At 41.1% G+C, this 27,940-nt stretch overlaps 1 protein-coding gene and 2 long non-coding RNA genes across 3 annotated transcripts; 1 reads left to right on the top strand and 2 right to left on the bottom strand.

Moving 5' to 3' along the window:
• Positions 1 to 929: 929 nt before the first annotated feature.
• Positions 930 to 9,011, bottom strand: LOC131678066 (uncharacterized). Its single transcript, XR_009303578.1, has 5 exons — positions 8,769 to 9,011; positions 2,178 to 2,267; positions 1,845 to 2,098; positions 1,620 to 1,751; positions 930 to 1,549 (listed from the first exon to the last, which is right to left on the bottom strand). It is a non-coding gene; the product is annotated as an uncharacterized LOC131678066 (long non-coding RNA).
• Positions 9,012 to 11,277: 2,266 nt separating this feature from the next.
• LOC131678067 (uncharacterized) lies at positions 11,278 to 12,005 on the bottom strand. Its single transcript, XR_009303579.1, has 2 exons — positions 11,756 to 12,005; positions 11,278 to 11,696 (listed from the first exon to the last, which is right to left on the bottom strand). It is a non-coding gene; the product is annotated as an uncharacterized LOC131678067 (long non-coding RNA).
• A 13,333-nt stretch (positions 12,006 to 25,338) lies between these two features.
• LOC131696396 (uncharacterized protein K02A2.6-like) lies at positions 25,339 to 27,732 on the top strand. Its single transcript, XM_058984940.1, has 2 exons — positions 25,339 to 26,089; positions 26,357 to 27,732. The coding sequence occupies exons 1-2, from the start codon at positions 25,339 to 25,341 to the stop codon at positions 27,730 to 27,732; spliced, it is 2,127 nt and encodes a 708-aa protein (XP_058840923.1).
• The last annotated feature ends 208 nt before the right edge of the window (positions 27,733 to 27,940 follow it).

Below are 27,940 nucleotides of genomic sequence, written 5' to 3'. Positions count from 1 at the left end.
CAGTGCTGTGATTACTCTCGAACCGAAACAAAGGAACACTTGGGATTTTTGATGTTCCTGGAAGTGCTGGGAACTCCTTCTCTGAGCTTAATCCTCCGAGACCAGGAGCTAATTGCTTCGGTTTGGTTGCAACACTTCCAATAGATGTGACTTTCGGAGCCCCCTCAAGGGACACCTTCTGGCCTTTACAAGGAACTTTACGAGAGGAAATGTTCCTCCTCTTCCTATAAATTCTAGGCACCCTAGTAGATGTTCCCTCTTGTGGGTTACCAGCCTCGCCCTCGTCAGGAGGCAAGTGAGTATAGATGTTTGCTGAGGATGGTGGCGTAGCATTCTTTAACATTTCTGCGAAAGAATGTTTGGATCGCCTCGCAAAGGAACGTTTCAGTTTATCCCCGCGTAGTTTGTACGCGGGACATGCCGAGATATCATGCAGACTCTCCGCACAGTAAGGACACTTTTCGGCTTGCCTACTGCACGAATCATCTAGATGATTCTCCCCGCATTTTCCACAGCGGGCCTTATTGCTACAATGGGTGGCTGTGTGACCCAGTTGTTTACACTTTGTGCAATTCATGACCCGCGGCACAAACAGACGCACAGGCAGACGAACCCTGTGCAAGAGGACGAAATTTGGCAAAGCGGTACCAGCGAAGGTCACCCGATAAGAGTTTGATTGGGGGTACGTTTTTGAACCATCCCCCGCAACTACTACTGAGTGCAAACGTTTGCACTCAAGTATTTTAACTGGCTGAAGTAAGCGGTCTCTGAATCGGCCAACCCCGTACTTCAGTAGATCCTCGCACGTCAAACTCTCATCGGTTACGACGCCTTCGGATTGTACTCTTACCGCCGGAATATACACGTTATAATCCCGCGTAAAGTGCTCACAGCAAGAAACATCGTTTGCCTGCTTTGAGTTGGCTAGCAACACCCTTATCTTGTCCGAGCGGACCTTTGAAATTTCGGTCACAGCCGAGAACCGTTCCGTCAGGTCTCTAGAAATCTGAAGAAGATTCAGTGATTTAGTCTTGGGCCGAAAGAAGACCACAAATGGACCAGTTGAGAGTTCTGGATAGCATTTGGGCCGGGGGGAGCCTTACAAGTTGAACCCGATTCAACTTCCATTTGACCATCCGGAGAGGGAACCATAGAAAACGTCAACGCACGGGGTCAGCGCCCGCGCAGACGGAAGAAAGCAATAAATGTGTTACAAAAGACAAAAACCACTTAGCTTTAAACTGGTGTCCAACGACGAACCGATCCAGCTTATATAGCTGGCTATTGTTTAATCCTCACACGCGAACAAAAGACTGAGGACCGAACCGAACTGGCAAAATAACCTTGAATGCGGATTAACACTATTCTTTATCGACTCACACAGCACTACGGACTAGAAAAAACAACCTCTGTCTCGATGGAGAGCTCGAAAACGAATGGGTCCATGAGTTGATGGGTGGATATCTAGTCCAGATAGTGGGAGTCGTTACCTCTCTGGTGTCGGTGCTTGGCCTCGTAGCGGAAAAAGGCCGACGGAAAATAACCAGAACTAGAAGAAGAAGAATTGGCATCAGTGACAACTTTCTATTGACATCAACTGTTTATCCATGGATATATACCTGCATGTCGTGCTAATCGAACATATCACCTGATTGCTCATCAGCGGTTAAACTATTTATAATTGACATGTTGTTTCCATGCGTATTCGTCGTGCTTTGATAGCATGATCATCCAGCGCAATCTGGCGTCACCTAAAACAATAAATAAAGCTGTGGGTTATTCGTATACATTTTTATATTTTCAAATCATGTGGTCTTTACTAAATCTATAGAAGGACAGCTTACCCAAATATAGGTTTGCTCTGAATATTCGCGTGCTCGGAGACTAACCAAACAACCGCATAAAACCATATTCATTTTGTGGTCGCATTGTCTGTTTGTGGCGAATTCTAGACAATACCTGTTCTGCAATCCAACTCCGTAATACTTATGGAAGCGTCGCTGAGTCCGTGGCTTACCTTTACGTAGGTATCACATCAAAATTTCCTGTTCTATCCTTAGTACCAGTGAAGATGATCGAGCAAGATGAGTACAATTACCTATAAGCAACATGATAATCGTTAATATGTAATCTACAAATAGCACCGGGCTTCGCAACGCAGCGCAAAGACAACTTACCCAGTAGACAAAATCAATCTGGTTACTTGTCCCTTCGGAAGTCGCGCAAAGGGCTCACTGAACGAGCTGCCGCTCCATAGTGGTTCTTCCCTAGAAGAAAAGTGAACATAAATATATTTTTCAAAAATCATCATATCACCACATATTTTTATTAAATTTGGGGCCGCTAGGCTCAACTTTGATATCGAATAGGCCGGAGTTATTCATCTTGCAGAGATAAATTGGCTGTCGATGGCGATTGCCAGTTCGCGTGTGTGACCAGGTTTGTTCGCTAAGGGCTGTAGTATTTGTATGGTAACGTGTTTGACCGCGTGGCGTTTGCATGTTTTATGTTTACAAGATCACGGGAATGGGTGTCGCGGGATGTAAAGTAGAGCACCATTAAAAATCATCCCGAATTGTTATAATCGACACATTATAAAAGCTAGAGCACCTTACGAGAAACCCGAGCCCAAATCGAACATTATCAATGCGCACCTTTCACCGATATCAAAACTGTACGCTCGCCAAGGCACAAACAATCGTGTTGCGCCTGCAAACCCAAGTCTCATCCTGACCCAAAAGTCGGTCTGCTTCAAAAAGTTCTTTCGAAATGACACCGGATCCCGACACTTCATACACCTCAAAGACATCTGGCATCAAAAATACGAATTCGACCCCCTAGGATCCTCCCAGCGACCCAAATAGGTTATTTCGCTCGAACCTCTAATGTTTCAGGATCATGCTCGACTGAGCCCAAACTCCGTGCACAGTTTTGTTTCACTGCTCGGACTGCCACGCTTGCCCAACTAACGAATTTGACTCGCGCATGCAAACGCACCACCAATCCGAGGTCCAACTGTAGCCGGACCAGCAGGACTGAACACCCAAGAACCCTTGTACTGTCAGCCTAGCCGCAAAGCAGTCCGTTAAGAGAATGTATTGACAACAAAAACATTAATCATTAGACTAAAGCAGGCAATGGTGTGCAGCACGTTCAACACTAGAACTCATCTTCCTTATCTCCGTTCCGCCAGTCCTGAGCATGCGCTCTTATGCTATCAAATATCGTCTGGGGGCTATAGTGTGATCTTTAGGAGTTTTGACTTGCGTCGCTCTAATTTTAGGAAGGGGGGGGGGGGGCTAAGGAGTTTTGGGAAAAAATTCGCTTCAATTTTTTTATGGCGATATAGAACGTCTTTTCAGTTAATTTCCATACAACAAGGCAACATTTGAACAACATTTTTCTGAATCTTGTTGTTTATGCTTCTTATCAGTGTGCAATAGGGCTGTTTCAGCAACCTTTTTCTGCAACCTATGTGCAGTTAATGCCTGTACGCCTTGGTAAACTTCTGAAAAGGATCGTCATTAACAGGCTGAAAGTGGAAACGAACTATCGCAGAGGCACGACGGCGGACACCATCCGCAGTCATCGCGAGCGCGGCGGAAGCATAGAAGCAGAGGTCGATTAGGGTCACAACGGGAGTACCTAAGGGCTCCATACTCGGCTCAACGCTCTGGAATATAATGTACAACAGAGTATAGCACTGCAACCTGAGCTTCTGTATTTGCTCCCCGAGACATCACTCGGGAAAAGTCAGTTGCTTTGAACGTTCTCATGTGTCGTGTGAACTGTTTGGAATTTTTGTGTGTCCAACTAGTGCTAATTTGGGTACTAGTTTAGATACATCGTCTAACTAGACACCCAGTTGGTGCTAGTTACTGACGAGATGAATTCGAACCACAAAAAATAAAACCTATTTAATTTTTTTCTATTGGTTCAGCTGAAGGCATGAGTTTGGGCTGCTATGATCGAGGGTAGTGTTCCGGACGTGATCGATTCATGATTTTTCGATAGGTCAATGCTTGAGACCGACGAGTGTAAATTTATGTGCTAAAACGTTTACTTAATTACCAGAGTGTTTGAATGTTGGCGAGATCGCGGGCGTTCGCGTTTGTGGCCAGATTTGTGTTATCGCGAAGGCCACGTTTGTACGTTTGAAGTGAGAGAGAGAGAGAGAGAGAGAGAGAGAGAGAGAGAGAGAGAGAGAGAAGAGAGATTGTGAGTGTGTATGAGAGAATAAGCAATTTATTGTGTTAGTGAATGTTATAATGGATCTAATTTAAGATATAGCAATAAAAGAAAAAATAATATACAGTAAGATTCCGTTTTTGGCACGCTCCCATTTTGGCACACTCCGATTTTGGCAACAAATGGGTTCCATTTTTGGCAACATTCTTATTGTACATAATAAATCTTTGAAATGTGTGCAGTAGATATTTTTTTCGTATCAATTGACATCACAGTTGACTTTATTTCCAAACATGGGAGTCATTTTTTTCCAAATATTGTTAAAATTGTCTCACAGTTTCAATACATTACTGTGATAATTTTGAGATGTTTTTCGCAATGTTGTTTCAAAACAGCGTTATGCATTTAAGGGTTACCATATTTTACACTATACGTGCCGTATTTAATGATTACAATAAGTATAGAAATGTATTATTTATGTAAAATATAACTGGTAACAGTGTAACTAGTGTCTGATGGAATCACTTTTTATAGTAAGACCCATTACCGATTATTACGACGTCACTACAAAACTTGGCACTAAATTTTCAGTACATATCGAAAGCCCGTATTTAGGAATACAAAACTGATAGCTCCCAAATAGTTTGTTTTAGCTTCATGATGTCTTTGGCAAATTTGTTAGTTTTTTTTTGCGATTTTTTGAAATGAATGCAATTAGGGTGGTCCTTGTGGTTAGGGTGTTCAAAATATGTGATGTGTGAAATTTACCTGCGCAATGCCTTACAATATAATAACACAAATAAATAGAAGCAAGTTTGCTGATTAAACAAGGCTATCGTTAATTGTTAATTTCTTACGATTTTTTTAAAGATTTGGGGTAGGGTGGCTCTTGAAAAGTTGTTCATTAATTTTTAGAAAGATGGAGAACAGCTCCAGTAGCGAAATCAACACTACCATGCAGTGAATTGTTTGAGTTTTGACGTCCAGTGGACCGAAGAAAAGCGATTACAATTAAATGATTTGTTACAGCTCCGTAATGAGGGGTATTGTACTCGAGAAGTGTGTGAAGATTGTGAGAATTCTACTGGACGACGCACAGTGTCGTACAAAATCTCAAAATTTTATTTTGGATTTTTCATGATTTAATATTTTTCTCTGTTTGTGAACAGGTTGAATAGAGTCTTCTCAAAATATTAAGTCTTGAGGACAGGACAAAAGATAGATTTTTTACAGACTTTCAAAGGTGAAATAGATGATCAATTCTGGAAAAAAATGTGTTCAAATCTATGTTATTCAAATGAATATATCGTTTTAGTTAACATTCAGATTAGGGTCGAACTGATTTCATTACTAAGGTTATTCGGCGGACTTATATTTGCCATTCAATTTAGTCGATACAAGGTTTTCTTCTCAGTCACTCTTTACGAAGAACAAATAATAAATCGTGCATCAAATTAAAACTATTTATTCAGAGCGGCTGTATTTTTTTATAAACAGTTCGGAAAGATCGCTTGTAGTGCACGATTCTTGAAAATTAGTGTACTTTTCGAAAATAAATGTCTTGTTTTGCCCCTTTCTGCCCCGAAGTATGAAAAAGGTGATTTTTCAAGATATGTCTGAAGGAGACGCATGATGATGTTTGATTACCCAGTGTTCGCAATATAATTTATGAATGTCTCTTAGCATTATCAACAATTGAAAAAATGTGCATTCTGCTAAAAATACACTAAACCAATTTTTTTAAATGAATTTTTAGATATGGTGCACTTTATATTCGTAAATGTTGAATTTTTAAACCACCCTAGGTGCCAAAATTTCGAGGTAAAAAATAAAAAATTAACACCAAATATGAATTCAGCGACGTAAAACTACCCTAATGTGAAGTTTTCATCATATTCAAACCATTTCTGAGGTTTTGTCCGACTTTTGTATGAAAGGTGATCACTGTGCGACCTGAATTTGATAAAAACATGAATAAATTCCTTGAAACATGTTTGAAGTCGTAAATTGAACCAAAACTCAAAAATAAGGCTTCATTTTTGGCACGGCTCCGGTTTTGGCAACTGAAAAAAATAAAATTGTTGTCAACAACGGAATCCTACTGTACCAAATAAAGAAAAAAGGAAAGAAATTTAGTAGAAGCAAAATTGATTGATACTATTTTTGGTACACATGAGTAGTATAACATGTAAGATGTAACATGCAATCAAACTATTTGAAATCGTCTAAAGCGCAGCAAATGATACTTATTTATGCATACCGTTAGAAGTTTTTCATGCAATGCTGGCCGGAAATGGATGATTCACGTGCGTCGGTAAGTTAAACGTACCTTGCTTTATCCAATCCGATCTTCCTAAATAAATCGAATCGAATGCGCGAATTGAGCACAAGTAAAAAGTAACCGACGAATCCCAAGAAGGATTACCCATTATTCTACACTATACGCCAGTTTTGCATCCATTCCATAAGCCATCTGTCGCAAATACATACACAGATAGACTAGCACATAACGCTGACCGTTAGTTTGGGCTGGTACAGAGTATGAAAAAACACAAAACATTAAAAATACCCACAAGCCCTCATGGTTTCCTCGATGCACCACTATCGAGGCGTAATGCAATAACCATATTAAAGCAGTTATCTGTCAGAGGTTCTTTAAAACCGATGCACAAATATGCTTGATGATGTTTGCATTACCGTCAAACCCGTCAACCTAGGGGAGGACAATTTTAACTTTCCTTTATTGTGCACAAAAAGCTTCATTTGATCCCTCAAAACTTTTGTGTAGCTACCAAACAGTTAAGATCATTAATTTGGACACAATAAGAGAAAGTCAAATTGCACAAAATTCGATAGCTAACAGCAGGGGTGCTAGGAACAATAAACATTTTATCAATCGTCAGATCATCAATAAGTTTCTGCTCAATATTTTTTTCTACGAGTGTCGAGACTTTGTTCTTTGTTAATTCTCCTATGAAAATCGCATATCGATTTGTTTTTAGGATGCAATGGGGGACTCCTGGCAGAATTAATTTGTGAAAGTCAATTTCCCTATTATAACACCTTAAACCGTTGGCGCAAAAATACAGTTTCACCAATCGTGCTAAGAATTTTCAGTTGTTTTCGGACCCAAATGGTAACCAAAAAGTTGCTCGGAGTAGGAATCTAACTTTTGTCTCACCCTAGACTGCGCATGGGTTCTGCAATCTAACGAATGAGCAATCAGTGATATTAAATTATGTCATCGCACTGCTAGGTGGATTAAATCGTTTTTTTTAAATTATAAAGGTTTTAACAATACGTTTATTCGCTTTTTCGCGTGTTAAAAAAAACTTCTAACGTGTAATTTCAGTCATATTCGACCAAGGGGATTATGAGATTTCTCGACAAACATATCTCGACAAACATATGATTACGGCCCAAAAGCCAACTGCCAAAATCCACTTTGAATTGAAGTTTCAGACAAACCGTTAATAGTCGAAAACAGTTCACAACAGTTTATGAAAGAGAAAACTTTTCTCTTTCGTTTACTACCAACATCTGTGATTGGCGTGTAACGGTTTGTCCGGAATTTCCATTCAAAGTGGATTTTGACAGTTGGCTTTTAGGCCGTAATCATATGTTTGTCGAGATATGATTACGGCTTAAAAGCCAACTGTCAAAATTCTCTTTGAAAGGAAATTCCGGACAAACCGTTACTCGCCAATCACAGAACTTGATAGTAAACAAAAAAGAGAAGTTTCCTCTTCCATTAACTGCTATGAACTGTGTTTAGCCAGTAACGGTTTGTGCGTAATTTTCTTTCAAAGAGAATTTCGACAGTTGGTTTTTAAGCCGTAATCATATGTTTGTCGAGATTTGTTTCTTATCTCTTGTACCACCAATTCAGGGAGGATATTCAAATTAACCGATATTTTAAAGAATTTTAATCTAGTTGAGTGTTATGTCAGCCTGTTTCACATAAATCAATTTTGAAAACAATGAATCTGCTTCTTCCGTTTTATTCTCAATGCAAAGTTTTATACTTTCCAGTAAGTTTTTTTAGCATGGATATCGGAAGACGGTCTTGTCTAGTATGCATATGCAGAGTGAATGAGACAACGTAAACACAACCTAGTTGTTGACGAAATAGATTCTCATTTGTGCTATGTTAAAATGTATTTTGGAAATTACACAAATTATCCACACACTTCACATACTCTCACGAACACCCGTTGGCATACTGACAGTCACATCCTTGGTCACATCAGTAAATACACACAAATAAATAAATAAATGTTTATTTATTATTATTACATCTTCGATAAAACACCCACACAGCGAACACGCGCCGTCGAGGAGTCAAGGAGCCCTAGGAAAGAAAAGGTGCAAGAGCATATTCCCCTCCCGAAGTAATACCCAACGGTGGTCGCGGGAGAAAGCGCATACGTAGATACAGGAGGGTGAGTATCTACGTAGGCTTGCTGGAGAAAGAGTTGCAGTATGAATCCGACAGTATCCCGGCCAAGTCGGCAGTGGTCTCTTAAAGAATCCCCCTTGATTAAAAAAAACACTTATACATATAGCCATACAACACTTACCTTTATTTGTCTCGGTTACTAATGCCGTTGGCTGCGAAACTCAGGTCCAACCTCAAGGTTCCAACCCCAACCGCTGTCAGTTCGTACATATTGACGGCAGTTGATGTTGTTATCTGACGATTTCGTCTCCAGCAAAAAGCGCATAAGCTTGGCTGCTATCGCTGAAATAACCGGATCAATCACGCGCAATTATAATAACCTAAAATACTGGCTGCAGGAGCCGGAAGATCCATCACGGTTGAGGATAATAGACCTTTCTCGTCCGACCTAACCCCCTTTTTTCTTATTTTTATTCAAAAGACTACACATTTTTAAGAATATTGCCGTTGAAATGAGACTATTTGGAGCTATCGTGATTTTTTAATGATTTTTTTAAATTTGAAAAATGCAAGAATGTTGAGTATTTTTTTCACCTTTGCAAGAATGGTGGGACTCAAAATGTGTGTTTAGGCAACACTGTTTTGTATATTTTTGCTTGAGTTCCTGGCAACGCGGCAAATGAAGTGGTGAGTCGCGGTACAAAGTTCATTGGTTATGTAAACAAACTAAAGTGAACCTCTCGGTGGAGAACATTGCATGATAATGTTTAACCTCACTTTTTTGACAGTTCAGAGAGATTGTTTACATGGTCTTGGAATTTTTGTTGATTCGATCATAGTATGAGAAACTTGGTTTGGTTCGCTGCCAAATGTTAACACTTTCCAAACAAGGTCGCTCAGCTGTAATTTTTTATTTGATGTCGGCATCATACATTGTTCCGTTAAATTTAACATTTTTACTTTTCATGTACATGACTCATTGTAGAAGTAAGGAATTTCTAGCCAAACATTTGAAAAAGGCCCACTGCCAAATGCAAACAAATCGAATTTTCATGTTCTCTATTAAAGTCCTGGGACAAAACCTGGAAATGTTTTTTTTCTGTTCATTTGATCTCTTGTTTTGCATAGCCACTCTTTCTTCCTCACATATTTTAAATGGACTGGCTGCATTTGACAGTTCCCCCTGACTGCATTTGACGGTTCCCTTTGGCTGCATTTGACAGCTCCCCCTGGCTGCAATTGACATTAGGTTTTTTCGTATCCACACGTCACGTCCCAGTTAAAAACTATCTACCTGGCCATGTGCATAAACATAACGTAACAATGGATTATGAAGAATTTAGATAATGATTTTATAACAAATTATAAAAGAGCCCGGCTGATATAAAAGTCCTAACTAGCAATACACTTATCATAAAATGATTATAATGGATTATTGTAACTGATTCCAAAAGGATTATAAAGGCAGTGAAATACTTACTCAACGAATTAAGGGGAGTGTCTCATGTAAACAATATGCGCAATCAAACTAAATAAAACAGTATTAAATTTTACATAGAATTATAATGAATTCGACCAAAACTTCTTTTGGATTAAAGGCTAAAAGGTCAGCTACGGCTGGTGGTGTTGCTGCAATCGGTTTACCTTCGGCCACGTTGGACACATTCGACTAACGGGAATATTCAGCGATTCCGATTCGAAGGAAGCAGCGCCAGTAGCAGACTGCTTCGGTTCAGCAATACGCTCCGGTATCGGACGAAGCTAACACTCCGGTAGGACGAAGGTTTCAATGAGGGGCTCAGGCATAAGTAGCAGAGTCCTTGCACTTACTGCTTGTCGAGTGAACAATTCCGACGTAACCACTGCCACTCTCGCCAATCTTGATCACCGTCATAAGTGCGACGCCAGCGGTATAGTGCCAGGAATAGTCGAGAAGAGTGCCAGGACTAGGTCTGTTCCATTACCAGGAGAAACTGGAACCGGAGAAAATCGTTCCTGTACTCTCTTCTTCTCTTTTTTCTTCTTCTGGTAGCAAACCGGAGTAAAAAGGAGCAAATATTTTTGCTCCTCTTTATTCCGGAGTGACTTCCGTGTACTGGAACAAACCTACTGACTTGCCGAGGCTTTAGGAAGATGATTTATTCAGCAGAATAAGATAGCAAAATTATCCAAAACATAAGAGCTGGCTGCCGAAGTGAATCCACACACATCATCACCTACAGAGGCAAGCAATATTGGAACGCAGCGAAATTCCTCACAATGAATTGATCTCGTTAGGTGAAATTCCAGGAAGTACAATTTTCATAGCACAATTTAGTCGACCGAAATTGTAGTCCTCAGTCGAGAGAGAGAGAGAGAGACTGATAGAAAAGCAGCAGCTAGGAATTTTTTTTCGAAAGCTAGCAGCGGTTTCGCGTATCCTGCGCTAAGTAGAGAGCATTAAGACAGATCTCCGAAGCATGTCAAGTGCCATCAGATGAGAAAAAACCTCGCATCTATGACCAGTACGACAAGGACGGTCTTCTGACCAACGGTTCCGTTCGGTAATACCATAACACACGGCACCGGCGACACATATATTCACGACATACTAATTACTTATCCTTCCGAAAAAGTAAATAAATTGACTAAGAAATTTATTATTCGCTGCCTAGTTATTTGGTGCCAATTTGAACAATACAGCAGATAGCTTTATTGCGGTGCCAAAATGATGGCTACTCGGGATATAATATAAATTTACATATAATTTCTCCTCTCTGATATTCTACCAGAATGTATAATGCTCTGCATTATTATTATCACTCCAATCAAATCCTTCTTACTCCTTATTGTCAGTGCCGAGCGCTATTTTGCATTTGCCGGCTAAATCAACGACAATGCGATAATCGACGAAACTTTTGCTGTAATGGAACTTGAACACGAATAATAAATAATTGTTCCATTCGAAAGCGATAACCTTGTTGTCCTCATGTTTGCAGCTATCATACGCTGGTAGGCATTCTGACCAATGGAAACGTTCTTCGATATGGGCATTGAACGATCAAAATCATTTCAACAACTTATCATCGACCGAATTCGTTACCTATAAAGTTCAGGTAAACTTCACCACCTAAAAATGAATAATCAATCGGATCATCTTGTTAGGAATTAACCCACGAGCAAACAAACAAATGTGTACAAATCCTTATCCATCATCCAGAAAGCAATCGTTTTATAGCCCAATGCTTGATCTTACGATTCAGCATATGCCACCGGGTTTTACATCCAGCGCCGATTGGTCAATGTATGAACCAGGTTACCATTGTTCCAATCCCAATCCCTCTTGAGTTGATATTCTTTCAAAGAGCATCGAAAGTATTCAAGTAATGTAAATTTTAAAAGTCCGTGTAAACAAGTCTTAGGCAAACAAGCACACCGAACCGTCAGAAAAGTGAGGTTATACATTTTCATACAATGCTCTATATTATTGACAGGTATATGAATGAATCATTTCAGCATCAGTGATGCCAGGTCTATTTAAACAATAGCCTGCAGTAAAAATATAAAAGTCTGCCGAATGCTATAAAAATCTTCAATAAATGCGACGTAGAAATGTAGTGTGTATATAATTTAAATGGCTGGCATAGGCTTTGTTCTGCTAAATATTTGTAATCTGCAAAAGATCTGCAGTGAAAATGCAAAATCTGCAGATTTACTAATATATATGCAGATCTGGCATCCTTTTAGTATTCCCCACAGGAAGTTCATCCAAATGGTGTAAAAATATGGGGAAACAAGGCAAGATAGGTATTCAGAATATGGGGTTAAATGAGCAGCTTGCACTATTTTTGATTTTTTCAATAGTAAGAGGTACCAAATCATCGGGGCAATAGGCAGTAACGAATTGGGGATAAAAAGGAAGCATCCTATCATATAAAATTTTTTGACGAGAAAGGTCTATTCAGCTCATGTACTTGACGACATTGGTGTGTTCTTGAAACAAAGATTTGCCTTTAAGGATGTTATTAGAATGGATGATTTTTATACTTACATTATACTAAGCTGGACCCAGGACAGCTCCGATTGGTCGGGATAAGTAGTTATCTAGATCATTCGACCGGTTAAGAAGGGCAAAGTAGTACGAGCCTTTGAACGAGGAACCGGCATCAAAATCCAGCTATCTTTGGCTTACATTGATGGTTGCTGTTTGCAGCTATGTCTCGGTCAATTCACTACCTTCAGCAGAATTTTACGATACCGGTTCGTTCAACATCCTCTAGTTTCTCTCGTTTGATACGAGACCAATTTCGCATTCACACTTTTTTATCTTGCAAAAGTTTATTTTCAACAAGTAATATTACCGGAACAACCGAACCGAAAAACACGGCGTTTATACTTTTCTAAAATTATTTTCACGCAATTAAAAACATTACGGCCGATAGCGGTTTGTTTACTATTTTCAAATTACCCAAAATTGAGGTTCAACTATTTTACACACTCAAGGAGTAATCGCCATTTGCAAAAAAATACCTAATTTTAAGTTCGCAGCACTGAAACTAACCGCTGAGGATTTTTTACCCACGTTTTGGTTACCACATTCTTTCCGTGCAAGTGTATGTAGATGACAGCCGTGCCACCGAGGTGGACCACACACGGTTGTAGCTACAGTATTGCACAGTTCCCACCAAATCGAATTGCACAGTTGAAAGTGGATCAAAAGTGCAACTCCTTTGATTGAACAGATTATTGACATTGAAAATAAAGACGCTGAATCCCTCTGGATAAGACTCGCCATCTCTATCTTATTCTTACTATTTATCTGTAAGTGTCATTCCAATCGAGTAACAGACTTGTCAAAAGCACTCAATCCGTAGAAAATCGCTTGGAATCATTCAGCAACGAGGGCCATTGACAGGTCTCGTGCTCGATTGGAATAATAATACTGGCAGATAAATGGTAAACAAACGCTAAGCGGACCCGAGCAGAAATATTGACAATCATATATTGATCAATATATAGTACCGTAAACCGGGGTGATATTGATCACTTTTCGAAGTAATCATTGCATATTTTTAGACGCAACACATTTTTTTCAAGTTTAATATTTTTAAACCATGTACTGATGCATGGAGAACAATATTGGATGGTTTTACCTAAAATTGTCCGCTTACAGCTATTTTTCCAAAAATGATTTCAAGTTGATGTCCGTTTTCGTATTCCGGGGTGACTTTGATAACCTGCATGTTCACCCACATTAAGTTATTGATGTCAATGTTTTTCATTCAAATGTTTGATTAAATTAATTCTGGAAAGGTACTCATTGATAAATAGATGTTAATTGGTATTATACAAAGTATTCAATGTACTGTAAAATTTGAGTAACCAAAATTCGTATAATTTGTGTCCAACTAGAATAAAAGATTCTGAAAACCTTTAAAACTGCTAAAATTGTTTTATTTCAGTGCTTTATCAATGTACAAAATGTTTCATCCATTTTAACACGTTGGAATATTGAACAATAAAAAAAGTTACGAGTTTTAGCTTAAAAAAATTTGAAGTAATTGCCAACTAGTTTCACAAAACATTGTATTTAAAATAAACAAACTCTTAAAAGTAAATTTGGTACATCCCACTCTAAAGGAAAATAAAATCTCGCTTGTAATTTATCACTCTTGCTCAAATCTGAGATTTATTTGTTTTATAAAAAAATAGACACTTTATGAAGCTTCGTAAAAATAAGGTGAAGTCAAATTTCGGTTTTTTGTAGTTTTTGTACCCAAAAACCGAACAAAATACTCAAAAAGTATAACAAACCAGTATTTCATAAGTTTAGAGTAAAAATCATTTCAAACTAAAATGATTCGGTAGACTATTCTGGTGTAATAAGCGATCTACGAAAAAAGTTTCGAGTGATCAAAGTCACCCCGAATGTCAAAGTCACCCCGATTTACGGTACTTGACAGTCTGTAACTGTATTAGTGTGGTCAACGGTTTGTTTTCCTCCACCTGTCATAGATGGAGGAAAACAAATCGAAAATAACTTTTCGGTCGGATTATTTTCATGATGGAATATGACCAACCGGAATTGTACGTCCCCCGAATAAGTTTTACAGCGACATAGAGCATTTCAACATCATTATAAATACTTTACGAGAGCTAATTCAAATGTTTAAATTGGCTGACAGTTTTATATATGACAGCTGGAGGAAAACAAACCCCCAAGTAGTGTGGGTGAAATCGTTTGCATAGAACTCTATAATGTTAGTGTAAGGTCATCTTGAAAATATTGATTCTGTAGAATTTAATTGGGATTGATGGATTGAAGCAGTCCTATCAATATATTTATTGACAATATTCCTGACACGTATAGGGTCCGCTATAGACGTGTCTAGTCTTTATCCAAAGGCCAGTCCAGAGGGATTCAGCGTCGTTAATTGAAATGTATCTGTTGGCGAATATAGTCCGTCATAGATTGACCAACTGAGCGCCCCCCGTTTGTGGAACGTATTTCGGTGTTGCGACGGTGTGATGTGCGATGGTCGTGTATAAAACACACTCATAAGCAAAATATATAGAGCTGCAATTTCGTGATTGGTTGAGAGCCAAATAGATATAACAATGTTTTTTCCATAAAATGAATTAAAAATGTTAATTTAAGAGTTAGTAGAAATATAGATTTCAGAAGGAATAAAGGTCGGCGATTTAATTGTAAAATAATAAATGAAGTGTAGTTAGTGAACAATAAAGTGTAGTTTCTTGGACGGGAGTGGAATTGTTACCAATAATATTCCGAGAGAAAAGGTGACCCTAATAATTTCCAGCCAGTGGACTGAAGGAAGGCAACCCATATTTGAACAAAGGAATTACGAGCCAAGAACTCCCAGATTTGGTAAGGACCAGCGCTCCCCCTTAACATTGGTCCTTCGAGCCGGATCACTATCGGATCAACAAGCGCTGGATACCAAAGAATTTCTTACGGAACCATCGGACTCAATAAGGGCAACGCCATTTCGGATAATCTGTATCAAAGGTATTCCGCCATCACGAAACCCTATTGTGTGAGCTTTCAAGGGTATAGACGCCCTCGAGGATTTTTTGCGGGCTTGCGAGTTGAGATTGCCGCCATCAGCAGTTACCGCCATCATCAGCAACATCACATCACCAAGGAACTCAAAATCGTAAAACACCTTAGATTACTGTCATCGTATCTAATTGGGTAGAGCATCAACCAGTTTCCGAAGTTAGTGAACATTTAGTACGATGTCCAGTCGAAATTAGGTACAACAGTAATACTAACACCGTATTTTTAACTACTGCTACTGGCAAACCGGTCCCCATCGAGGCGAGAGGTTAATTTCAACTCTAAATGCGACTCATACTCGTCATAAGAAACTAACTATATTTTGGTACTGCGAAGTCCTCGCTGGAAACAGGATATCGCAATGCTTATAACCGGGTGGACTGCCATGGTTTTCCAGGTAAATAAAAACAGTATATGTCCAGCCGCTGCTGGATTTTGTGATATTACACTGATTTGTTTTCCGATCTACATCATCTGCACTTGAACCAACCTTATTCATCGAGCTGTCATCGCACGAACACACACATATACTAACGACGATCGCATCTGTATATTTCACTGGTAGTGAATGATTCATCCGAGCATAGTGCAATTTTGAGATTGCATTCGCCACGCTGGGGTTTGATATTTAATCAACATTGGAGAAGCATACCTGTAGAGACGGAGTATCATTTTTTCCGGCAGGTTAGTAAGAACTCTACAGTGTGTGTCTAGCCGAAGCTAGGTCAAGTGAACAGAAACTCATACGTTTTATTTATCTCTTGGCGAAAGTAAAACTACGTTGCGATGCCATCAACTTCTGCTTCCACAACAAAGAAGGCGCCGACTTTAAGGGCTTTGCAGATTAAATTGAAGTCGCTACCAGGAACATTCAACGACATCGGTCGGTTAGTAGACCTTGCGAGTGGGGATACAACTGCTAGTCAGGTTGCAGTTCGGTTAGAGGCACTTGAGGAGCTTTGAGAGAAGGTCAATGAAGTGCTATTGGACATGCAGACGCATGAAGATTACGATTCTGGTGAAGACGCGTGTGCAACTGAACAGGCTAATTTTAGTACAGTAATGTTTCGATTATATCACTATGCGTTTATATCAATACTCGTTTATATCACCCTCGAATATATCACGGTTTTATCTCGATTATATCACGCTTTTTGAAAAAACAGATACGTTTTGATCCAATTAAGCCACATGTTGTGTTCTGGCACTTTTAGGGTTTTTTTACAATTGATTTGCTTATTTACATATAGGGCAATGAGCCTATTATTAGGTTTCGGACTATTTCGTTAAGGTTTATATATGATGAGGTCGGTTAAAAAGTCGAACTTTTTTATTCTTTTATCTTAAAGTATAGTTTTTAAGGAAGTATCTGAAATTTTTATAGAGGTATAAGTAGTAGAAGCAAAGTTATAGCGCTGTTTATCTTGTTCCTTCAAGTTAAGGGCGTGACGCGAAACTTTAAACGTGAATAATCTCGAAATCATGTTTTACCAAGACGTTGTTGCAATGACTAGGATTGCCGAAATATTCTTTGACCGATTTCAATTTTAGTTTTTAATTCTTCGTAACTTATTTGCCGTGTCCTTAAGGGACAATCTGGAGGGACCGTTTGGTGTAGCAAGTAAACAAATCAACTTCTTTTTTAAATTGTTAGTTAGTTGTTATAATGAGAAAAATAAATTACGCAAGATATAGGTATGCCTAGATATGCATTTTCTCTTGTATCGATGTGAATACTTTTCTTTTGAAAGGACGACATCAACAATTGGTGATGAGACTATTTCTATGGATGTTGAAACAACGAGAACTGAATCGTAATCTCTTCGAATACACTGATTTTAATAGTCAAGATATTTGTCCAAAACCTTAATGTGGCAGATTCCTTTAAGTTTAGTTTTGGGTGGTTCAACTATTTTAAGAAACGGTATGTGCTACGTAAGGTGAAGCTGTGTGGGGAAAAATTATCCACTGATGCCATACCGTTTTACCCAATGCGTTGAACAAAGTTGGCAGACGCTGCCAACGGCTTCAAATGGGTATTGTGATTATAGAAGCATGGCAAAAATAGGCCCATTACCCTACTATGATTTATTCTTTTGACTAACTTGACCTTTTCATTACTTTTTGTTTATAGAAATACATGGATTAATGCTTGAATGCAATTTTTTGGTTTGTTTTGAATATATCACGCTTCAAATATATCACGCTAAAATACAGACCGACCGTGATATAATCGAAACATTACTGTACACGTTTTTTTATACAAAATCAAGATTGCTTGATATATCCAAGGAGTTAGATGTACATCCCGCATTTAACGTGTCTGCACGAGGGCTCGACACTACTCAGCAACCCACCATCGAGCACGTGAGGCTCCCGCAAATCAAATTACAGATTTTTGACGGTAATATTGATGAGTGGTTGAGTTTTCGCGATTTGTACACATCTCTTATCCACTGGAAGCCCGACTTTCCGGATGTGGAAAAATTTCATTACTTAAAGGGATGCCTTGCAGGAGAAGCTAAGGCATTGGTCGATCCGTTAGCCATCACTAGAGTGAATTACCAGGTGGCTTGGGAGACGTTAACTATGCGTTATAACGATAGTAAATTGTTAAAGCGAGGTCAAGTGCAAGCTTTGTTCAAGCTACCAATTATGGCAAGGGAGTCTGCCAGGGAATTGCAATTATTGCTAGAGGGATTTGAAAGGACTGTACAGACGTTGGATCAGTTGTTGCAACCAGGTGACTACAAAGACCTGCTACTATTGGATATATTATGTGCCTGGTTGGATCCAACAACTAGAAGAGGGTGGGAGGAATACTCTTCGACAAAGGAACATGACACGGTCAAGGATCTGACCGAATTCCTACAAAGAAGAGTCCGAATATTAGGATCACTACCAACCAAGACGTCTGATACCAAGGGGGATTATGCTCAATCGTCAAGGAAAAGGCAACCGGTCGCGCACACTAGTTACGGGGCCATTCAGACGGCTGGAGGCCGTTGTGTCGCATGTTCCGATGCTCATTTACTTTACCAATTTCCAGCATTTCAAGGGCTGTGGTTGCACGTGATTAGCTACTGCGGACTCATTCATTATGTCGCAACTGCTTCAGGAAAGGACATCAAGCAACGGATTGTTCTTCTAAGTATGTGTGCCGAAATTATATGGATAAGCATCATACTTTCGTATGTTTCCGTTCCAACGCCAGCGAAGGAAACACTGGCCAGGCGGAAGGGAGCAGTATAAATAATTGCAATTATGTCGGAACGACTATGTCAACAGCTAAAGGTCCAACGACAGCGTTCCGATGTCACGGTGTTTGGAATTGGACAAGCCACCACAAGAGTAAGACATAAGGTTGCAGCGATGGTGAGGTCACGAGTATCTGACTTCACGAGAAAAATGGAGTTTCTCCTACTTCCCAAGGAAACAGCCAATCTGCCAATAAGGGACATCGATATGACCGGGTTGGAGTTTCCAAAGGGAATGGAATTGGCAGACCCAGCCTTCTTTACAACCAGATTGGTAGATTTGGTGCTCGGCATCCAGCATTTCTTCGCGTTCTTCAACACAGGAAGTGAATTCTCACTTGGAGAAGGTTTACCAAAGTTAACCGAGTCGGTATTTGGCTGGATAGTCTCAGGAAAGATAGCAAGATTGCAAAATGCACACCATATATCTTGCAACATGGCGGTGGATTTGGAGGAGATATTATCTCGCTTCTGGTCCTGTGAGGAAGTAGGGTCCCCTAATAATTATTCGCCGGAGAAACAACGCTGTGAGGAGCAGTGTACACGGACGGTGAATAGGAGGACGGATGGTCATTATACAGTCTCACTACCCAAGGATGAAACCGTATTGGCCAGGTTGGGCGAGTCGAGGGACATCGCAAACCGGCGGTTTCAGGCATTAGAACGTAGATTATCAAGGGAACCCGACCTGCATCTTCAGTACAACAATTTCATGAAAGAGTATCTGGAGCTTGGACACATGCGTAAGGTGCATGCATCTTTGGCTGTCACAGGAAAACGATGCTACCTCCCGCACCATCCCGTGATTAAACAAGAGAGCACCACAACCAAGGTTAGGGTGGTGTTCGATGCATCATGCAAGACTGCCACTGGAACATCTCTCAACGATACACTGCTCGTCATACCGGTAATCCAGGAGGATCTCCGGTCAATCATCCTACGTTGCCGAACAAGACAAATAATGTTAGTTTCGGGTGTTGAAAAGATTTTTCGTCAGATCTGGATTAATGAAGAGGACCTCGCGCTACAGAGCATTTTATGGCGGGAAGATAGTGCAGAAGAAGTGGGAACGTATGAGCTTCTCACTGTCACCCACGGCACCAAACCGGCCCCATTTTTAGCAACAAGAACACTGAAGCAGCTAGCATTGGAAGAAGGTGAACACTACCCGCTGGCTGTCAAGGTCGTTAACGAGGAAGTTTACATGGATGACGTGTTAACGGGGGCCAACAATGTTGAGGAAGTGAATCTTCGAGTTCAACTAGATGCTATGATGGGGGTCGGAGGATTTCGGGTTCGGAAGTGGGCGTCAAATTGTCCTACGGTATTGCAGGGCGTACCAGAAGAAACCCTGGCACTACCAATGAATGAAGTACAGCTTGACCCAGACCCAACAGTCAAAACGCTTGGACTGGTTTGGCGACCCGGAACGGATGTGTTCAGGTTCCAATTTAAGAATGATAAATCAAATCCTGGCGAAGGTCTAACTAAATGGAAGGTATTGTCAATCATCGCAACATTATTTGATCCATTAGGTTTGGTAGGCGCAGTCATTACCACTGCAAAAATCTTTTTGCAAAGGATTTGGTGTTTGGAAGATGCGAAAGGAAGGAAATTAGAGTGTGATCAACCACTACCAAGGAATATGAGCGATGAATGGAGAAAATTCCAAGACCAGCTACCGAGTCTGAATGAGTTAAGCATTGGGCGGTGTGTGATCATCGCAGAAGCAGTACGCGTGGAATTGCATTTCTTCTCAGATGCGTCTGAACGTGCTTATGGAGCTTGCGCATACGTTCGAAGTATAGATTCGAAAGAAGCGGTGAAGGTTGCACTGCTTACATCCAAGTCAAAGGTGGCACCACTAAGGTGCCAATCAATACCCAGGTTGGAGTTGTGTGGAGCATTGCTTGCTGCACAACTATCAGAAAAGGTCACAGATTCATTAGAATTAAACATCGACATGCTTTTTGAACTGATTCTACGTGTGTACTACAGTGGCTCAAGGCAACGTCCTCGACGTGGACTACATTTGTAGCAAATCGAGTAGCTAAGATCCAAGGGATAACAGAAGGGCATACGTGGAGACATGTGCCAGGAGGGCAAAACCCAGCAGATCTCATATCACGTGGGATTACTCCGGAGCAGATTGTAGGATACAGATTATGGTGGCAAGCTTCGCATTGGCTTATAGAACCTAGAACTACATGGCCGAGATTATCGACGAAGGAGAATACAGAGGACGTGGAAGGAGAGAGACGAAAGTCGACCGTTAACTGTACAGGAGCTTAGCAAGAAACGTTCATAGATTGGTACATCGGAAGGTTTTCATCATTCACTGATATGATTCGGCGCACAGCTTGGTGGATACGATGGAAGAGGTTTTTGAGGCCTTCAGAAGGGGAAAAGCCGAAAGAGTTTTTAACAACAAGGGCATTGAGAGAAGCGGAGTTTGTTTTGATTAGAAAGGTCCAGCATGATTATTTTAAGGAAGAATGGGTGGCTTTGTCGAAGATGCGGTCAGTAGCTAGGAGCTCGCACCTACGTTGGTTTAATCCGCAGTTGGATGACGATGGCTTGATTCGCGTAGGAGGTCGACTCAGCTATTCAAGTGAAGCAGAGAGCAAGAAACATCCGATAGTACTTCCAGCTAGACACCCTCTGACTAAGATGTTGCTAGAGAATTATCACCAACGTTTACTCCACGCAGGGCCGCAGCTACTTCTTGGAGTAGTTCGATTGAAATATTGGCCATTAGGAGGCCGCAGTGTGGTCAGCAAATTGTGCACAAGTGTCTCCATTGCTTTAGAACGAGACCTAAACCTGTACAACAGTTCATGGGAGAACTTCCTACTGCATGCGTAACGGTAACGTAACGGTCCACAGAACGTTTTTTACAGGCGCTGCGTCGTTTCACTGCGAGAAGGGGTAGATGATCCGGTATCTACTCCGATAATGGGATTAATTTTATTGGAGCACGAAATCAACTAAACCAGCTCTTGAATCTTTTACGCAGCAAATAGCATCATCGAGTGATAACTAGAGAGTGTTCAAGAGAAGGGATTCAGTGGCATTTAAATCCACCTGGGGCTTCTCACTTTGGAGGCCTCTGGGAAGCGGCAGTTCGATCGGCTAAAACACATATTTTGAAGGTGCCTGGGGGAAACAGTGGTATCGATATGAGCACCTTATTGGTGCAGATCGAAGGCTGCCTAAATTCGAGACCTCTAACAGCGATGTCGGACGATCCCACTGATTTGGAACCACTCACCCCGGGGCATTTTTTGATCGGAACGTCTTTGCAAGAGCTTCCTGAATTGGATATAACCAACGTTCCAACGAACCGACTGAACCATTGGCAACTGATACAACGAAAACTTCAGGACTTCTGGAAACGATGGAGACTAGAATATTTGACACAGCTGCAGGGAAGAATTAAACGTTGGCAACCTCCTGTCCCAATATCTGTAGGGCAGTTGGTTGTGGTTCTGAATGAAAATACACCACCCATTCGTTGGAAAATGGCTCACATTGATCAAGTGCACCCTGAAGAAGATGGTGTAGTACGAGTGGTAACGTTGAAAACCGCGACTGGACTGCTGAGGTCTGTGGAGAAGATATGCATCCTGCCATCGTCGAAGCAGGACGCCGAGTAACGGTTGAATGCAACCAACAGAATTCGAGGACTTCTATCGACTATGCTGTGTTCCAGAGGAATTGTTTTCCTTTATTATTTTCTTTCAGAAATTCCAGAATTTCAGGGTGGCCGAAGATGTTGGCGAATGTAGTCCGTCATAGATTGACCAACTGAGCGCCCCCCGTTTGTGGAACGTATTTCGGTGGTGCGACGGTGTGATGTGCGATGGTCGTGTTGAAGCGGGAGAGGGTTGGGGCACTGTCACCAAGGTAAGAAGGAAACTACCAAATTCACTTTCCGAATGCGATGTCAAATTGTAGCTCGTGTAACATGGACTCTTTTAGTTTATATTTTCACTTTCTTGCACTAAAATTTGTTATCAAAACCTGGGCTTTCTAACTGCGCCGAACTACTATATAAAGTCGGAAATGCTGGCGTATCATAGGCTAAGCCTAAGCCTTTTTACGCCGTCACTAAATATAATGCCGCGGCCGGGCGAGAACTATTACAATCAATTGCCTACCGAACGCAGCCGGGCGGGAACGACTTAAACGAAAGACCCCCAACTTTCGTACGCAAAGACTTTTTAACCACGTGGATTTAGATCGCTTTCGCGTATCTCTGAGAGAGATGCACGAAGTTTTTGAAAGCATTTCTAAAGCTCTCACAAGAGCTGTCGGTTGCTAGCCGACCCAATTAAAACAATGGGTCGTTTCCCGAGGTAATGCCATGCCCCTGCTACGGAAGGGTCGCGGCGTAAACAAACAATTTTGTTATCATTAAACATTGCCTTCACGTATGCAAAGCGCAGCGTCAATGAAACTTGCTTAGCTTAAGGCTAAATATTTATGATGCAACTTAACTCATGGAATCGGAAATCCAAGAGATGGGCAAATGATGATAAAATATTACCGGGATTGAAACCGGAGAAAATTAGGGATTCTGCCTGCCCCCTTACTTACTGAGCTTGATGATGCCTCGGAGAGACACATCATCAAGACGATTGCGCGGGTCATTAAAAAAAGGTATGTGTTAAAAGTCTTTTGCGTCCTAATACCTAAGATTGCCATTACAAAATTATGTTTCTTATTCACTATTAGCAAAAAAACGGAATATTTACAATTTTCTTATCATCTTTTCATTTTTCTTTTAACATCCTAACTTTACGATGGTCCTGGTGTGCACCCCTGCTGTCCTTCTTGCGGTTCGTCCAATGCTTTCACCGGTGTTTTCACCAGTCCTCTACTTGCATATGTAATTGGGCGATCTGTTGACTTTTCGTTGGAGAGCACAGGGCCTATTGCAAAGTCGCTTGCATCCGTAGTAATTACGAACGTGTCTTCGTAATTTGGTCTTACTAATATTGGGTCCGAAGTTAAGTGTAATCTTAATTCGTTGAATGCGTTTTCACATTCCGGACTCCACACAAACTTTGCTTCCTTTTTAAGTAAATCATTTAGAGGTTTCCTCTTTGCGGCAATATCTCGAATGAATTTGCCTTAAAAATTTTCGGTTCCAAGAAAGGATCTAACTTCCTTCACCGTTTTTGGTCTATTCATGTTCTTGATTGTCTACCACATTGTCTCCATTGGGGCGGATTCCGTCCTTCGAGATAACATGTCCAAGATACTGCAATCTCTCCATGAGAAGATGACATTTCCCAGGCTCCAAATTGAGGTTGTGCTCCCTCAGAGCTTTCAAAAATCTCTCCAAGTTTTCGTTGTGTTCCTTTACTGTTCGACCGAACACAATGACATCGTCCAAATATACGAAGGCTTTGATACCCTTTGAACCATATAAAATTGTGTTCATTAGTTTTTGGAATGTTGCTGGGCTATTTTTAAGTCCCATTGGCATTCTAGTGAATTCAAAATGACCTCAGTTGGTTGAGAATGCCGTCTTAGCGGCATCCCGTGGGTGAATTGGTCGGGAAGATCTAATTCGGTTCAAGCAAATTACGTCGACGAATCCGATTTGAATGCAGACGATGTCGAAACAAACGTGCGCGAAGTTTGTATCGTAGACTCTAAATCGAGCCATGCAAAGTACGGATTGAATCTGCGGGTGAATGGGAAGAAAATTCTTTTTCAAGTTGATACTGGATCGCCGGTCAGTATCATTAGCGCAAAAGACAAAGAAGATCTCTTTCCGAACGTTCGATTGCGTAAAAGTAAAACCAAGCTGATGAGTTACTGCAATACTAACATCGAAGTGTTGGGAATTTTCGATGCGCGAGTTGAATATGAAGATTTAAATGTTAAGTTACCGTTGTATGTGGTGGTTTCGGAAAAGCATCCGCTACTCGGGCGCGAGTGGATGCAGGAAATCTCGATCGATTGGAATAGAGTACTTGGGGGTGTAAATGTGATTGCTGCCGCTATTCCGGATCACACCACTGCGCTGGAAGAAGTGTTGATGAAATATCCGAAAGTTTTTGACGATTCAATCGGGAAGATTTCTTACGTACAAGCACACCTACCGCTGAAGAATGATGCTCGACCAGTGTTTATGAAGGCAAGGAAGATCCCATTCAACATGCGGGGTGCGGTCGAGAGTGAATTGGATAAGCTGGTTGCCGAATGTGTTTACTAAAGTCAACCAAAGTAATTGGGCCACACCAATCGTTCCGGTAAAGAAATCTCAAGGTCGTGTGCAAATTTGCGGGGATTACAAACAAACCGTGAATCCACATCTTTTGGTGGACAGACACCCGCTGCCTACCGTAGATGAGATATTCGTTTCGCTGGTCGGTGAACAAAAATTTAGCAAGATCGACCTGGTTCAAGCTTACTTACAAATGGAAGTCGCTCCGGAGGATCGAGAAATCCTGACGCTGAATACACATCGGGGTCTGTACCGACCAAATCGGCTTATGTATGGGATTGCTTCAGCCACAGCAATATGGCAACGACAGATAGAAACAATACTGCAAGGCATCGAAGGGGTGAGTGTATTCCTAGACGATATCAAAATAACTGGCAGTGATCAAGATACGCATCTACGTCGGCTCGAAGAAGTCCTTCAGCGACTGAGTGAATGGAACATCCGAGTGAATAGGTCCAAATGCGAATTCTTTGCGGACGTTATTGAGTATTGCGGCTACATGATCGATAAAGAGGGAATTCATAAAATTCGGGCAAAGGTTGAAGCCATCAATGGAATGACAATTCCAAAGAACAAGGAGGAGGTACGATCGTTCGTTGGTCTGATAAATTACTATGGACGATTTTTCAAGAATCTTAGCACAGTGCTCTATCCTCTCAACAATTTACTAAAAAAAGACGTCCCCTTCGTGTGGACAAAACAGTGTGAGGAGTCATTTCGCACTGTTAAGTTGCAAATGCAATCTAAGGACTGCCTAGTCCATTATTCACCCGAGTTACCACTGGCACTAGCTAAAGATGCATCACCATACGGCGTGGGAGCTGTGCTTAGTCATCTCTACCCGGACGGCACGGAACGTCCCATTCAGTTCGCGTCCCAAACCCTAACGTCAGTTCAACAAGGATACATGGAGGTGGACAAAGAAGCGTATGCCATATTGTTCGGTATTAAGAAATTTTTCCAGTATATATACGGTCGGAAATTCATTTTGATCACCGACAATCAAGTCATCTCTAAAATTTTTGGGGAACATAAAGGATTACCGGTCATGTCAGGATTGAGGATGCAGCACTACGCCACCTACTTACAATCATTTCATTACGAGATTCGCTTCAGGAAGTCCACCAACCATGCAAACGCGGACGCCATGTCACGAATGCCATTGCCGCAGGCCGATCCAGAGAACGACATCGAGGAGTAAACCATCGTAGAATTAAACCAAATTGAGACGCTGCCGATAAAAGCGGTGGAGCTGGCGCAGGCAACTGCAGAAGATCAAACTGTTCGTGTGCTGGTCCAAGGAATCAAGTACAGACAGGACGTTGACTCCAAGGATCGATTTGGTGTAGAACAAACGGAATTTTCACTACAGAAGGGATGTTTGCTGAGAGGAATCAGAGTCTACGCACCGCAGGTATTTCGGAAACGGGTGTTGGAGGAGTTACACTCAACACATTTCGGAATTACGTGTACCAAATCGCTGGCTAGAGGCTACTGCTGGTGGATTGGTATGGACCGAGACATTGAGACGATGATTGCAGATTGTGCCGAGTGCCAATCGGTGAGATCTGAACCAGCGAAAACAAGACTGCACTACTGGGAAACTCCGACATTACCATTCCAAAGAGTCCACGTGGACTTTGCTGGTCCTTTCATGGACACCTACTTCTTTATTCTTGTAGATTCCTACAGCAAATGGCCTGAGATAAAAGTGTGCAAGTCAATTACGGCTGAAAGTACAGTTAACATGTGTCGTCAGATCTTCAGCACATTTGGGATCCCCTCGGTTCTGGTTAGCGACCATGGTGTACAGTTCACATCGGAAGCATTCCAAAATTTTCTACGGATGAACGGAATAATTCATAAAATGGGAGCCCCATATCATCCATCTACGAATGGACAAGCCGAGCGATACGTGCAAACATTCAAACAGAAGCTGAAGGCGCTCAAGTGCTCGAAATCAATGATGAACACAGAGTTGTCCAACATATTGTTGATGTACCGCAAGATGCTGCATCCAGCTACAGGCCAATCTCCTTCCATGCAGGTATTTGGCCGTCAAATTCGGTCGAGACTGGACCTTCTATTGCCAAAGAACGAAGCTCGCGCCGCGCCGAACCGCGTGGTACGAGAGTTTAAAGATGGTGATCGAGTTCGGGATTTTCTATCTCACGATAAATGGAAGTTTGGAAGAATCGTCGAGAAGACTGGAAAGCTACGATACATTATTCGTATCGACGATGGAAGAATCTGGGAACGTCACATCGATCATATGGTCGGAGTAGGCGAAAATCTTCGTGAAGATGTTGTCGAATCTCCAACGCCGGCTATCAATCATTATGTTCCTGTATCCATGGCTACGAACCCTGTAGTCACTGCTGCCAATCCAGTGGCTGGTAAAGACACTCCAATCGAACCTGCTGCAGAGCTGGGGAGTGAGAACGCGAGTGGTACAACACCGGTCAAGGTCAATCAAGGCATCACTACTCCTTCTAGAACAGTACCAGGATACCCAGAAAGACCTTCAACTATGCCCATCAGGCGCTCAAATAGGATTATCAAACATCCACAGAAGCTTAATCTATGATTGTGTTTTTATTTAATTACCATGAACATATTTTTACGAGAGGGAGAAGTGTTATACCTTTCATTATATCATATTGGAACTAGTAGCAGCCAAACCTCTTACACACTAATACCTTGCTCCTGATTTTGACAGATTCCTTGCCTCGCGCATGAAAAACACATAAAGTGATAGGAATTCGCCAGAGTAAGAACGGCTTGAAAAATATTAA

Source organism: Topomyia yanbarensis, chromosome 1 (assembly GCF_030247195.1).
Source record: "Topomyia yanbarensis strain Yona2022 chromosome 1, ASM3024719v1, whole genome shotgun sequence".
Lineage (NCBI taxonomy): Eukaryota > Metazoa > Arthropoda > Insecta > Diptera > Culicidae > Topomyia > Topomyia yanbarensis.
Note: the sequence above shows the minus strand (reverse complement) of the source record. Positions and strands in the feature narration are given on the sequence as shown.